Source organism: Amphiprion ocellaris, chromosome 8, assembly GCF_022539595.1.
Source record: "Amphiprion ocellaris isolate individual 3 ecotype Okinawa chromosome 8, ASM2253959v1, whole genome shotgun sequence".
In the NCBI taxonomy this organism is placed as follows: Eukaryota; Metazoa; Chordata; class Actinopteri; family Pomacentridae; genus Amphiprion; species Amphiprion ocellaris.
Window position 1 is genome coordinate 18,087,080 of NC_072773.1, and position 12,106 is coordinate 18,099,185.

Genomic DNA, 12,106 nt, shown 5'->3' on the forward strand with positions numbered 1-12,106 from the left:
AAAAAGATGTCCATTCATGGCCTCAGAGGACGAAGAGTGTCTCTAAGCCACTTTCAGGGGAGCCAACCAGGCCAAACATACAGTAGTTAAAAAGTCCTGTTTACTGATCAATTCCATTTAGAGATTAGTGGCAATAACAAAAGGTTGAATGTGAGGAGACTAACAGGACAGAGAATGTTTGAAAAACCCCCAGTGAAACATGTTACTGGGAATAGTCAAGTCTTGGAGATGGACACCTGCAGTGAATGAACACCCTGACCAATTAAATTTCATTCTTCAGACAAGCTTCAGTCTCTGCTTTGCATCTTTGTGAAGAAGGATTGTTACTGCAGCAGGATAGCCCAAACACACCTCAAAGCTTTGACTTGAAGACCAAGAAGTCATTTCATGCTTTTTTGAACTGTCATGAACTTTCCTTCAGTCACCAGACCTCAACCCCACGAAACATTCACAGTACGGGGCCACTTAAAGACTGAGAAAACCAAGCATTCCTGACATGGCAAGAAGCTCTTTGGGTATCCCAACATCAGATATCCCAACATCAGGTATCATATCAGGTTTGAACAAACTTTTGTAGAACATGTAGCATGAGTGCATATTAAATGTATGTACAGTTTCCTGTCATTCATCTTACCTTCAAATTGTTGAACTGATATCACAATTTTTAGTGAACAGCATCGCATTAAATGTAGAACAAAAGCAAAATTTTATTATTTATCTAGTATTCTCAACCATTTGGACCCCATTGCTTGTAACTATTGATCATCTCATTGGTCTGATACAAGTTCAGGCTCCCAAATTAAATGTTTCATGTAACTTAATTGTTTATTTTTTACAGGGACAGCACATTTAAAAGTAATTACACCACTACTGGCTGCCAGCTAGTTTACATCTGTTGTCCCTGAGCAGGTAGATAAAAAACAACAGTAAGTACACAGCATAAAACAAAGTGAAACCTAAACCTCCACGTGAGAGATAAAAAAAATACTATCATTAACAGAAAACAATAATAATAAATAAGATAATGAATAACAGATAATCATTGGTGACAATTTTGTGGGGACTTTAGCCAAACTTTGATAGTGGCTTTAAACACTGCAAAGCTTCTAAATTTTTGTGGGGATGGAATTCAACTTTCTCACAGCTTTAACTGAGAAAGCAGAATTCATCAGAGTAGAAAATCAAAATTGTGGCTATTTTTAAGATTATTTTGGAGGATATTGTAATGATGATAATACCCTGTTTGTTTGTTTGTATCTAATACTTAAAGGATTTGCTTGTACAATAAGTACACATAAATACCTAATCATTCTATTCTTTTCTTATTTTTCTTAACCAAAACACTAACCACTTGTATAAATCTTACATCAGATATATTAAATTTGAAGTTCAACAAAACAATCATACGTGACAGATGTTGACACGTGTACTCCACAGTAACAGGGCTGTAGCCTAAGCAACATGTAGGCAAATTCTGCCATCTACCGCTCTGGCGTGTAATTGATCCCACTAACACAGGAGCAACATATTAAGATCACATCAGCCTCATGTTTAAAGTACTTTAATAAATAAGTCAACAGGGAAATTTCTAAAACGACGAATAGTCAATAACCTGTTCAGCAAACAAAGATGCAAATATATCTGCTTAATCTTTATACAACATACACTTTCGTGCATATAAACTTTTAACCAATTTTAGCAGCAATTTCTGTTGTTTTGAGTGATGTGAAGTTCAGTACACTGACTTCGTGAGAAAAAGCAAAAATGGAGATTTGGAATTCACCGTTTCTGTCCGTGAAAATCTTATTTACAACAACAGTTAGTGAACTTTGAAAGCAATGATTTTAAATAAATCTTTTATTTGCATCTAAACAAAAGGTTTTGGCACATAAGCCCCCAAAACTACCTTTCTCACTTAAGATGTCGAAATACGAGTGTGTAACATGTTTGGTTGCTAGTTTCCCAGGTACACTTAAAGGCAGCACACCATCAAAACAACAGACGCGCTTTTCGACGACTCTGAGCGTGACTGCGCATCACGTGCTACAAGTGGACCAATGAGGTAGCGCCGTGTCCAAACCCGGAAAAAAGGATTTCCCTGGCAGGTCGGTTGTGATTTTTAACACAGAGGTTTTGTTGTTTGGAGTCGTTGCAGCTATTTTTTAAAAGCCATTTAAAACGTGGCAATGAGTGCCCATTAAAGTCATCTATGTCTGCCGTTGAGGGTTCATGTTAAACGCATTTTCGGGTTAGTATTCATTCATATGTCTGACTTCTGTCGCATTGGTTCAGTTTCAGGGTCAGCTTGTATTAGCCGCTCAGCCTGTGATTCATCACTGGAAAAATAAAATAGTGTTTGCTGTGTTGCGGTGTTCTACAGAAACCCTCATACTTTTCTCTTATAACAGGAAGCATGCTATTTTTGCTATTTATTGTTTTTTTTATATTAGCTATGGCGATGTACTACAAGGAAAACATTGTTTTTGATGCACTGATCAATTCTCAGATTTGGCGATGATTTGTTTCCTTAGCACGTCAACTTTCAGCCCAGTAAAAAGGCTGTCGAAAATACATATTAAGGTGTGTTAAGGTTTTACTACACTTTGTATGTGTGGAGTTCAATTACAATATACATTTTTAAAGGCCCGTTTTTCAAAATTAGTTTTTCTTTTCTCTTAATCTTTGCCAGAAATCGTTACTTTAGTAGCACTTACATCCGTCAAACTTGTACTCTGAAGGTTTTTACAGAGTTGTTTAATTACGTATTACTTACTGACTGATGTATTCCTATAAACCCTGTAAATTATTTTTCTGACGGTGTCATCAGATTTATGGAGCGATAAGCAGAAATATCCAAATCTCCTGTCAAAAAACATTTAATATGTCAGCAAATGTTTTGTCATATCCACTTTTTTTTTTAAATCCAGTGTTGCAATTTTTGATTTTGAAACTTATTTTAATCAAGAAATTTATTTTTGATATATAACACACTTTTTGTGTAATACATGTACAATTTCTTGTAAAGAAACTTATAGGAATAATCATTATTTAATTTTAAGTAATCGACTGGTTATGTTTCATGTTGATATTAATTAGTAAAAAAGTGTATCCTGTTCACCTTTTACTGATTTAAACTATGCATTGGAGTGTAACTAACTTAAGTACATTTACTCAAGTACTCGATTTCGGTGCCATTTTGATGTGCTTTACTGGAGAACATCTTGCAGAATACATTACTCCACAATATTTAATTGACAGCTTTAGGATTTAATTGTAGTTTTTTTGCAGAATCAGGTTATAAATGCAAAAAATATCATAAAATAATTTAATTATGATGTATTATTGAAAGAGCTGCCTTAGTATAATTCGAATGCATGATGATAAAATGTATTTCTACATTGAGGCAATGCTACTTTTGCTTTAAATTAAAGATCCAGACACATTTCCCACCAATTAAACTAACCACACAAGTTCAGAACGAACCTAATCTGCTTAAGATTTTTCACAGCCCCTCTGGTGTCTGTTTTGTGTTGCTTTCTAAACAGCTTCACCCAGCCAGTCCATGGCCGATCAGCATGAGACCATCAACCTCAACAGTCCTCCAGTGGACCCCTCAGCAGCTGCAGCACACAGCTGGTTCCCTGGGCCCCCTCCACCCATCTATTCCTGTACCCTGACCCCTGAACTGGTGGCCAAGGCACGAGAGGAGCTTCAGGAAAAGCCAGAGTGGCGTCTCCGGGATGTTCAAGCACTGAGAGACATGATACTGAAGGTTTTGCTTTGTGCTTTTGACATCCATATAAGCATGAACAGCTGCTTTCCTGTTTGTAAGACAGAATATTAAAGTAGTACAGGCTGACTTTAGAGAAGATGTGCCAAAAATGAGAAGATTTTACCCCTATATTGCCTGAAAACATTTAAGTAATGAGTATTCGTCCCCAGCTGTGTGTTTGGAAAGTTTGACTGAGAGAAAACAGGTGGGCTGATGTGCAAAATCTCACAGTATACAAGCTAGGTACAAACTGTATACTATATAACCAAAAATATTTCTCCAGCATACAATAAGATAAAGATAAATTTATAGGACAGGTGTATTTCCAAAAAATGTGGACACTGTAGGATTGACTAGAAATATAGTGAAGTGCCCGTGTTATCATTATGTAGCAACGTATCACAGTGGCTCACTGATATTAATTTTTAACAGACTTTGGACAAGAATGATACAGTACCTGGTAGTAGAGTCACTTCGTTGTTGGTTTTGGTCCTTTAATAAGTGAAGATAGAAACTAGAAACAAAATGTGACTGACAAAAGAAAATGAAAATCCTGTAAAAATGATTAAGGAGATCTGAGATCATTTCATTATTCAGTGTTTGAGCTGCAGGTGTTTGGGTTAAGATAAAGTTAAATGATTTTAATGCCTCTGTACCAATACAGGATCAACCTACTTTAAAAGGAAACGTCTGGTGATGTTATATGTTGTTCTTTTTGTCAACAAGTCACATTCTGTTTCGAGTTTCTGTCTTCACTTATAAACTCTTTGTTTAGTGAACTCATTTTTCTGACTGACTCTGCAGGAGCAGCCCAACCTCAGGACCCGACTGGACGACAGCTTCCTCCTGCGCTTCCTGCGGGCCAGGAAGTTCGACTATGACCGAGCCCTGCAGCTGCTACTCAATTACCACGCAGGCCGTAAGGCTTGGCCGGAGGTCTTCCAGGACCTGAAGCCGTCCACAGTAAAACATGTCCTGGACCTGGGCTTTCTCACAGTCCTGCCACAGCCAGACCCCAATGGAAGATACATCCTCTGTCTCCGACCAGGTGGGTGCCTGCTCTGTCCTCATTGCAGAATTCGGTATTTTTCTAATGAATTAACGATTCTATCATTACTGTTCTCCATTTACCTGTCACCTTATTTAGTAGAGGTTATACTCAGTGTTTTATTAGCACGTTCTGAATCTTTATTTGCCAGTCACTGACATTTCTTCAAGGACAAGCTTTGCTCAAGATGTACAATTACTCAACTCAAACTCCGTTTATAGGAAAATGGAAACCAAATGATTATCCATTTGTTGACAATGTGAGAGCCATTTATCTGACTCTGGAGAAGCTGATCCAGCCGGAGGAAACGCAGGTTAACGGTATTGTCATCTTAGCCGACTACACTGGAGTGGGCATGTCACAAGCGTCCAATCCGGGCCCGTTCCTTGCCAAAAAAGTTGTGAGCATCCTCCAGGTGAGACATCTAAAGTCTAATGATAGAAATGATGTGTATTGTATAACTCACATGAGAAAAAAAACAACCTAATTCATAATAGTAGCTGCTGAGCACTGCCTGTTGAATTTAGTCGTGACAGCAGTGTGTGTAATATTTACATTAGTACACCAGTCATGTGAGACAGTTGACAAGGTCCTGCTGTGTTGTGAATGCAGTGTCTCTTCTAATTCACAGGATGGGTTTCCAATCAGAATCAAGGCCGTTAACATAATTAACGAGCCCAGGATTTTCAAAGGCATCTTTGCTATAATTAAGCCGTTTCTGAAGGAGAAGATGGCAGAGAGGGTAACTATTGTCCTTGAATTGTCTCTGACTCCTTTGTTTTAAACAAAGACCTATTTGGTGTGCCTCTCTTTTTCACTGCAGCACGTGTTCCAGAAAGGCAGTCTATTTTCATCTGTGAAAATGGAAGGCTAAGCACTTTCTTTTTCGGAGGAATGAATTTATACTAAAAGTAACTAATCTGATATTCATTTAATTTGGAGGAGCTGAAAGGAGGCATCAAAACAACACTGACATGTTATCACCTTTTAAGTTAAAATAGAAAACTTTAAAACAATCAGCAAATACAGATAAAATTACCATTCATTAAGAGTCTTGTGTGTGGCCACCAGTCCGGGTCCAGTACATGTCTATTATTTCCCACAGCTCCAAACTGCACAAGTCTTGAAGGCTAAATGCACATTTACGTTTAACAGCAAGACGCTGCTTTGCGAACAGCTAGCTTTGTGTGTGTGTGGCGGCGTTTGATGCTGGGAAGGCAAAAAGTGTTTTTCTTCATAGCTTTTTCATGAAAACATGCTTCTTTGCTACCTGTAATAATAAGAATAAGAATTTCTTGATTTGTAGAGTTCTTTTAAAATCCAAGTTACTAAGTGTTTCACAAAGCAGCACGACAAACAAGAAACGTCATAAAATAATTGCAATTTAAAAATACCAACACTGTGTTAGAAGAAGTAGAAATAATACTGAAATTGAAACTCAAATAAAATAAGAAAATGCTCTCCGATGAAAATACAATTTAAGATGAGGTTTAAAAGAGGTCACTATCTCAGCCAACCTGATTTCCTCGGGCAGATGGCCCTGACTGCAAATGCTCAGTCTGCTTTACTTTCTATTATGAAAGCTGAGAGGGTGAAGTAGTAAAATTTAACAAAAACAATGAGCTGAAAATAGCTCTGGGGCTCTGCAGAGCGATAATTCTTCGTGGGTTCATTACTACGAGTGACACCTTTCACAGTCCATGAAACACTGATTAAAGCCGCTTTAATGAATGAGGCTGCTGACGTCGCTGACACGTCTTTGCTCTTTTCTTGGACAGTACATCCTCCACGGCTCAGACCTTCGCTCTCTGCACCGGAACATCCCGCGGTCGGTTCTGCCGGAGGAATACGGCGGCACCGCAGGCCAGCTGGACATGAGTGCGTGGTCGAGACTGCTGCTGGACTGCGAGGAGGAGTTTATAGTGGAGTTCTGCCAGCCGGATCCACTAGAGGGCGTGGTGCTCCCAGACTCCATGATGTTTGAAGGAGCGCAGGCCAGCGGGCAGGATGACGACACCTTCAGAGGGCTGCGCTCTCAGCTGTACTACTGTTACTGATGCACACTGTAGATGCGTACACTCCCGTCACTGAGAGGACATTTTCTGTTTCATTTGAAACATTTGTGTAGACTTTTACAGGGCAAGTTGCCAATATTATACATGAATTATTTTACTAAGCAGCACTATTATAGGTGGAAAGTCTTCTCTGGTTTTTACGTAGCCCAGCATTCACTATTGGTCAAAGGCAGATCCAGGATCTAGAGAAGAGGCTTTTGACATGAGCTAATGCATGTTTACCTTTTCCTGGTGGCCTCTGTGAATTCATTGTTACTGATGTTTAAAGGAGAGGTTTTTCATTAATTGGGTGTGCATATGTACATTGAAACAGGTTTTTCTTGCTATTCCTCTAAAAATACTCAAGGATGGCTTCCTATTGTACATCCAAAGTAAGATTGGGGACAAAATCTACAGTACCAGTTACACAAATCTAGTGAGTTTCTTCTAAAGTTCCTGTCTTTGCTGAAAAATCTCTCTTCAGCAGCTCAGCACACTAACATAGTCAAAGGAACCACTAACTTTTGAAGTTACCCTCTTAATTTGAATGCTCAAGACTCTTGTGAGCTTCAGCTAAACATTGAAATACATCTCTGCATCGTATGTGGACTGTAAATCAGAAGCAGTTTCTCTAATATGATTGGAGGAATGACTACAGTAAGGTAAAGCTGTTTCAGTATACATAGAGCTACTTGAGCAGCATTTAAAGACAGATGGGGAAATCTGTCTTTTAACATCTTCAGATGAATTCTAAAAGCTCACACTTGTTCAGTTAGTCTAGTATCTTCACAGTGGCTGTCAGTGCTACATTAGTCATTAGCATTGAGTCTGCATGGTTGCGTTGCTCCACAATTCAGCTGAAAACAAATGGAGACAGTTTCTGTGTGTGCAACCATCCAATATATTGCCTTAAACTGTTGCTAAAATCATGTTGGATCTATGTGCACCACAGCAATCTTCAAGTGCATTCTCATCAGGGCTCATGTTACATAAGAGGAGATCTACTTCATTGTTAGAGCGGACATAGATTTCTGCTGTGACTGAGAGGAAGAGTAATTTCATAGATTTACCGATAAATGTTTTAGCCGAACATGTAACTCATATTTCTGAGCCTTTGTTTAGTTGATGCTTTAGTTTTCTGGCTTGGATCTTCTGAGAGGATTATTTTTCTAAGTTCAGATTATCCGCCTTATGTTTTTTTTGGTAACCTTTTTTGACCTGTTTGCCTGTGTTTCATCACGCAGTCTTAACACATGGCCATTACAGATCACTAGTCACAGGCTGGATAGAACATTCAGTGCTGATTCTTTTTAAACATGTGGTATGCCAAATTGTACACCAGGCCATGTACAGAAATGTGCAATAATATTTCATCTGCTTTCTCACAGTAGCCCAAAGCTATCTTAAGTATTTTAGTTCAGTGTTTTGTATGTTTTATTTTGAGCATGTCTGTGACTACAAACTGTGTATTGTGTTGCAGGATATTTATTGTTGGTAGTGAAGACAGTAAAGTAAAGCTCTATTAGAGAAAGTGCCATTTTGGTCCTGTTTGTGCTGGATGCTGTTGTTGGCAGAGGATGGCGAACGCTGCAGGCTCTGGGGAGGTTATGGGTATTTTCACAACATAATTGTATCAGTCTTGAGCTGAGTTTCCCAAACTAGGTTCACGGGTCCCCAAAGAAATCGCAAATACAGCGGTGGAAGAAGTATTCTGATCTTTTACTTGCGCAGAAGTAGTCACATCACTGTGTAAAAAAACAGACCAGTGCAAGTAATTAAAAGTTTAAAAAAAAAGCTTATTGTGCAGAATAATTCTTTTCTCATTGCTGTGTCATGATATACACTATATTATATTGTGTTATTATTAGACGCATTAACATTTAAGAAGCTTTTAAAGGTTGTAGCTGCTGGAGATGGAGTAAAGTTTATTTATTATTAATGTTATCTATACATTAACATCAACAGTGTAAAAGCAATTTACTCAAGTACTGCACTTAAATACACTTGTAAGTACAATTTATCAGAGTATTTTAATGCTACTTTCTATTACATATTGAACTTTTTACTCCACTACATTTATCTGGCAGCTGTAGTTACATTACAGCAGATTAAAGATAAAATGAATCATATACAGTACGTTAAGCCTCCTGTCAGCCTGCAGTCGGTTATAACAGTTCAATAGTGTGAGTATAAAAACAACACCGTGTTGATCCATTTTGGTGTGTAATGAACACTTTTATCTTAAGGTTTGGAATGTAATAGGTTTACTTGTATCAGAGTGTTCCTACATGGTGGTATTGCAGCTTTTACTCAAGTAAAAGATCTAAATACTTCTTTCATCCCTGAACAGTCTTGTTGTGGAGTTAAATCTGTAATAATGTACCATATTTTATAAAACAATTGTATGGTTTAAGTGTAAAAACTTCACTTGCAAAGTAGCTGTCAGATGATGGCACAGAAATAAAAAGGTACAGTATTTAATTATGAAGCATAGTTAAGTATATAGTTGCCTAAAATGGTACCTTAAAATTACAGTACAGTCCACGAGAAAATTTACTTTAAGTGTTATGTCTGAATTTTTGTACTGTAAAAAAAGTAGTTTTGTATTTGTAGAACCTATTTACTCAGAGCAGAGAGAAACGCACAGTGTTTTTAAGTGCTACAGAGGATAAAAATAGCATTTATATACTTGGCTGTAAGCCTTTCTGATTAGATGTGTCCCTTAATGTCAAACTGTTTATTATCTTAATATGGATATCGTGCTCTGTCAGAAACTATGCGTACCGTAAACAATGAGCTGTGTGTTACAGTCTGGAATAGAATAAGTTGGGCTTGCGAGTCTGCTGGTTTCATATTGGACTGCTGCCATTTGGAGGACTCGCATAGAACTCATTAATTTGTTCTGTCTCTTTCGTGACTTTATATTAACTCCACACAGCCCACATTGTCATTGTTGCTCTGCTGTTTCCATGACATTAGTTTAGTGAACAAGACTGCGGTGTGCTGTGCACTCGTGCTATAGTAGGCTCAGTTAAAGGGGCACGCCACTGACTTTACTATGTAGTTCAGTTTATTTGTCAAGTGGAGCTTGTTCAGCCTGTAAATAGAGCTGCATTTTGTCTTCTGTAGCTCCAAAGGGAAACTTTCACAGGTCAATAAACTGACTCTGGTGACGTTATTGGATTGTGATCTGAGTTATCACAGCTCAGGCTGGAGTCTATTTCTATTTTTAACAGAAATCATGATAAACGGGTGTGTGGTCTAAAAATCTAGGAATTTAGCAACACTTAAGCATCACATCATCATCACAAAGCATTTTCTAAACTCCTTTAACCACCTAGGTTAAAAAATATTTATTTTTCTGCTCTCTAAAAATGATTTTTAACCCATTTCACAAGCTGAGACACCTAACATTACTTAATTCAAATAGAGACGTTAGTTGGAAGTTAATTTATACAACCTCAACAATACATTAGGTTGTAATTGTCTATATTGTAATGTTTTTTTTTAATTATGTTTCCATGCAAACTACAGTGTTGATATTACTAGCAAAGACACATAAAATTTCTAATTACTTGTATAGGATATTTGAACATAGCTTGAAAAATGGGTTAAAAATCTTTTTTATTGTTCTGCATACAAAATATTTTGTCATCCAGATGGTTAGAAGAGACTGTAAGAATAGTGGAAATGTCTTCAGAATAATTGCAGAACAGTGTTGTTAAATGACAGTGGATGTTTTCAAAAATCAGGCATAATTTGGGGAAAATGCTGCAGCGTTTCAGATTTTTTTTTCAAAGTTAACTCATTTGGAACACAAAACAAAGCTCTGTAAAAATATTGTGGCTGAATTTTGAGAATTTCATATGTTTTGACTTGTTTTCTGGGAAGTTTTGAAATTTCACCCTCAAAAAACATTGTACCTGGGGAGCCATTTTAAGGGTTAAGTATCTCCAGAAATAAACTCCTTCACATCATGATATTTGGTGAAGACACAGACAGAATTCATTCCAACAGATGCAAATGATTGAATGACTCCAGCAGAAGACAAATGTTTGATTACTGGCCCTTTAAAATGGAAAAAAAAATACATGTTGTTGTGGTCCCAAGAAAGAGCCCACATCCCCATTTTGATGTCATTAAAAGTTGGTGAAATGTTGAGCAAAGTCTGTATTTTTAGTAGAAAACATGAATACATCCATATACTGTCTGTAGACTTAAAGGAACATTGTGGGTGAACAATACCACCCTTGTTTGAAAAATGTACACTTCTTACCATTACCTTTTAGTGGCCAATGTTTAAACATTTAGCCTCTGCTGGAGTCATTCAGTCATTTGGATCCGCTGGAGGCAACATCGTCTATGTCCTCGCCAATTTTCAAGTCTGTTGAAGTCATATTTCTGGACATAATCGAATTCTTAAAATGGGTTAAAGTTAGATCTGAAAGCATATGAAAATCATAAAAATTCATGGTATGCTATCTACGGTTCGGGGCTCGACTGTACCTGCATCCTTAATTTATCTGTTTTGTTATGTGAATCTAAAGTAATGTTAATATACAGGGGCAAAGTGTGCCTATGAAGGTCTAATGAGGATAATGTACATTGGTTGCATTATGGAAAATGTTGTGAGTGTCCCTTTTATATTTCCCACCAAAAATGAAATTATCATGCCAATTTTATACAGTTACCTCAACGTGAATTTAGTTTGAATCAACTAAATTTAGTTCAGTTATGTCAGCACAACTCCTAAAAATAATATTTGCAACCTGTAAGATTAAATAGATCAAGTAGCTAATTTGATGACTACAGCTTTCAGTAATGTGGTATTTTTTTTAGCAGCACCACAAACTATCCTCCTCCGTATAAATCAATACCTCATCAACAAATCCTGGAAGCCTCAGTGAAGGTGGGATTTGCTGCAGGGCTATTGGGGATGAGGTGTGCATATTAATCAGGAGTGTAATACATCCTGATAATTCCTGATTGTGCAGAACAAACATCTGGGGATCCCTGCGTGGAAACCTCGTCTCTCTGCCTGGCTGCTGGTTTGATGTGCGCCTAAATCAAGCTGTAGCGACATGAAAGCACACAAAGACTGAGCCCCGTTTGAGGAAAATCGCAGCCTGAACCTGAGCGTGTTTTCATCTCTGGAGCAGTGGCGCTTGTGGCTCCAGCCCACGGGAGGAGTGGGAGCCTCCACAGCCGCGCTCTGATTGGCTCACACGCGGA

General features: G+C 37.8%; 1 protein-coding gene across 2 annotated transcripts; it reads left to right on the plus strand.

The window, feature by feature from the left end:
* Positions 1 to 2,036: 2,036 nt before the first annotated feature.
* Positions 2,037 to 8,411, plus strand: ttpal (tocopherol (alpha) transfer protein-like). 2 transcript variants are annotated; one of them, XM_023260926.3, is made up of 6 exons: positions 2,037 to 2,105; positions 3,546 to 3,772; positions 4,577 to 4,820; positions 5,042 to 5,235; positions 5,452 to 5,562; positions 6,599 to 8,411. In XM_023260926.3, exons 2-6 carry the CDS (start codon positions 3,563 to 3,565, stop codon positions 6,875 to 6,877), a joined length of 1,038 nt encoding a protein of 345 aa, XP_023116694.1. In that variant the 5' UTR covers positions 2,037 to 2,105; positions 3,546 to 3,562; the 3' UTR covers positions 6,878 to 8,411. The 2 variants fall into 2 exon arrangements, with proteins under 2 accessions (XP_023116694.1, XP_023116693.2); XM_023260925.3 differs by lacking the exon at positions 2,037 to 2,105 and adding an exon at positions 2,114 to 2,248.
* Positions 8,412 to 12,106: the final 3,695 nt, after the last annotated feature.

Bases quoted from the DNA above. Each gene is read 5' to 3' on its own strand.
- ttpal (XM_023260925.3), top strand. The intron at 3,773-4,576 runs GTTTTGCTTTGT...CTGACTCTGCAG, and splicing joins TGAGAGACATGATACTGAAG to GAGCAGCCCAACCTCAGGAC. The intron at 5,563-6,598 runs GTAACTATTGTC...TTTCTTGGACAG, and splicing joins AGGAGAAGATGGCAGAGAGG to TACATCCTCCACGGCTCAGA.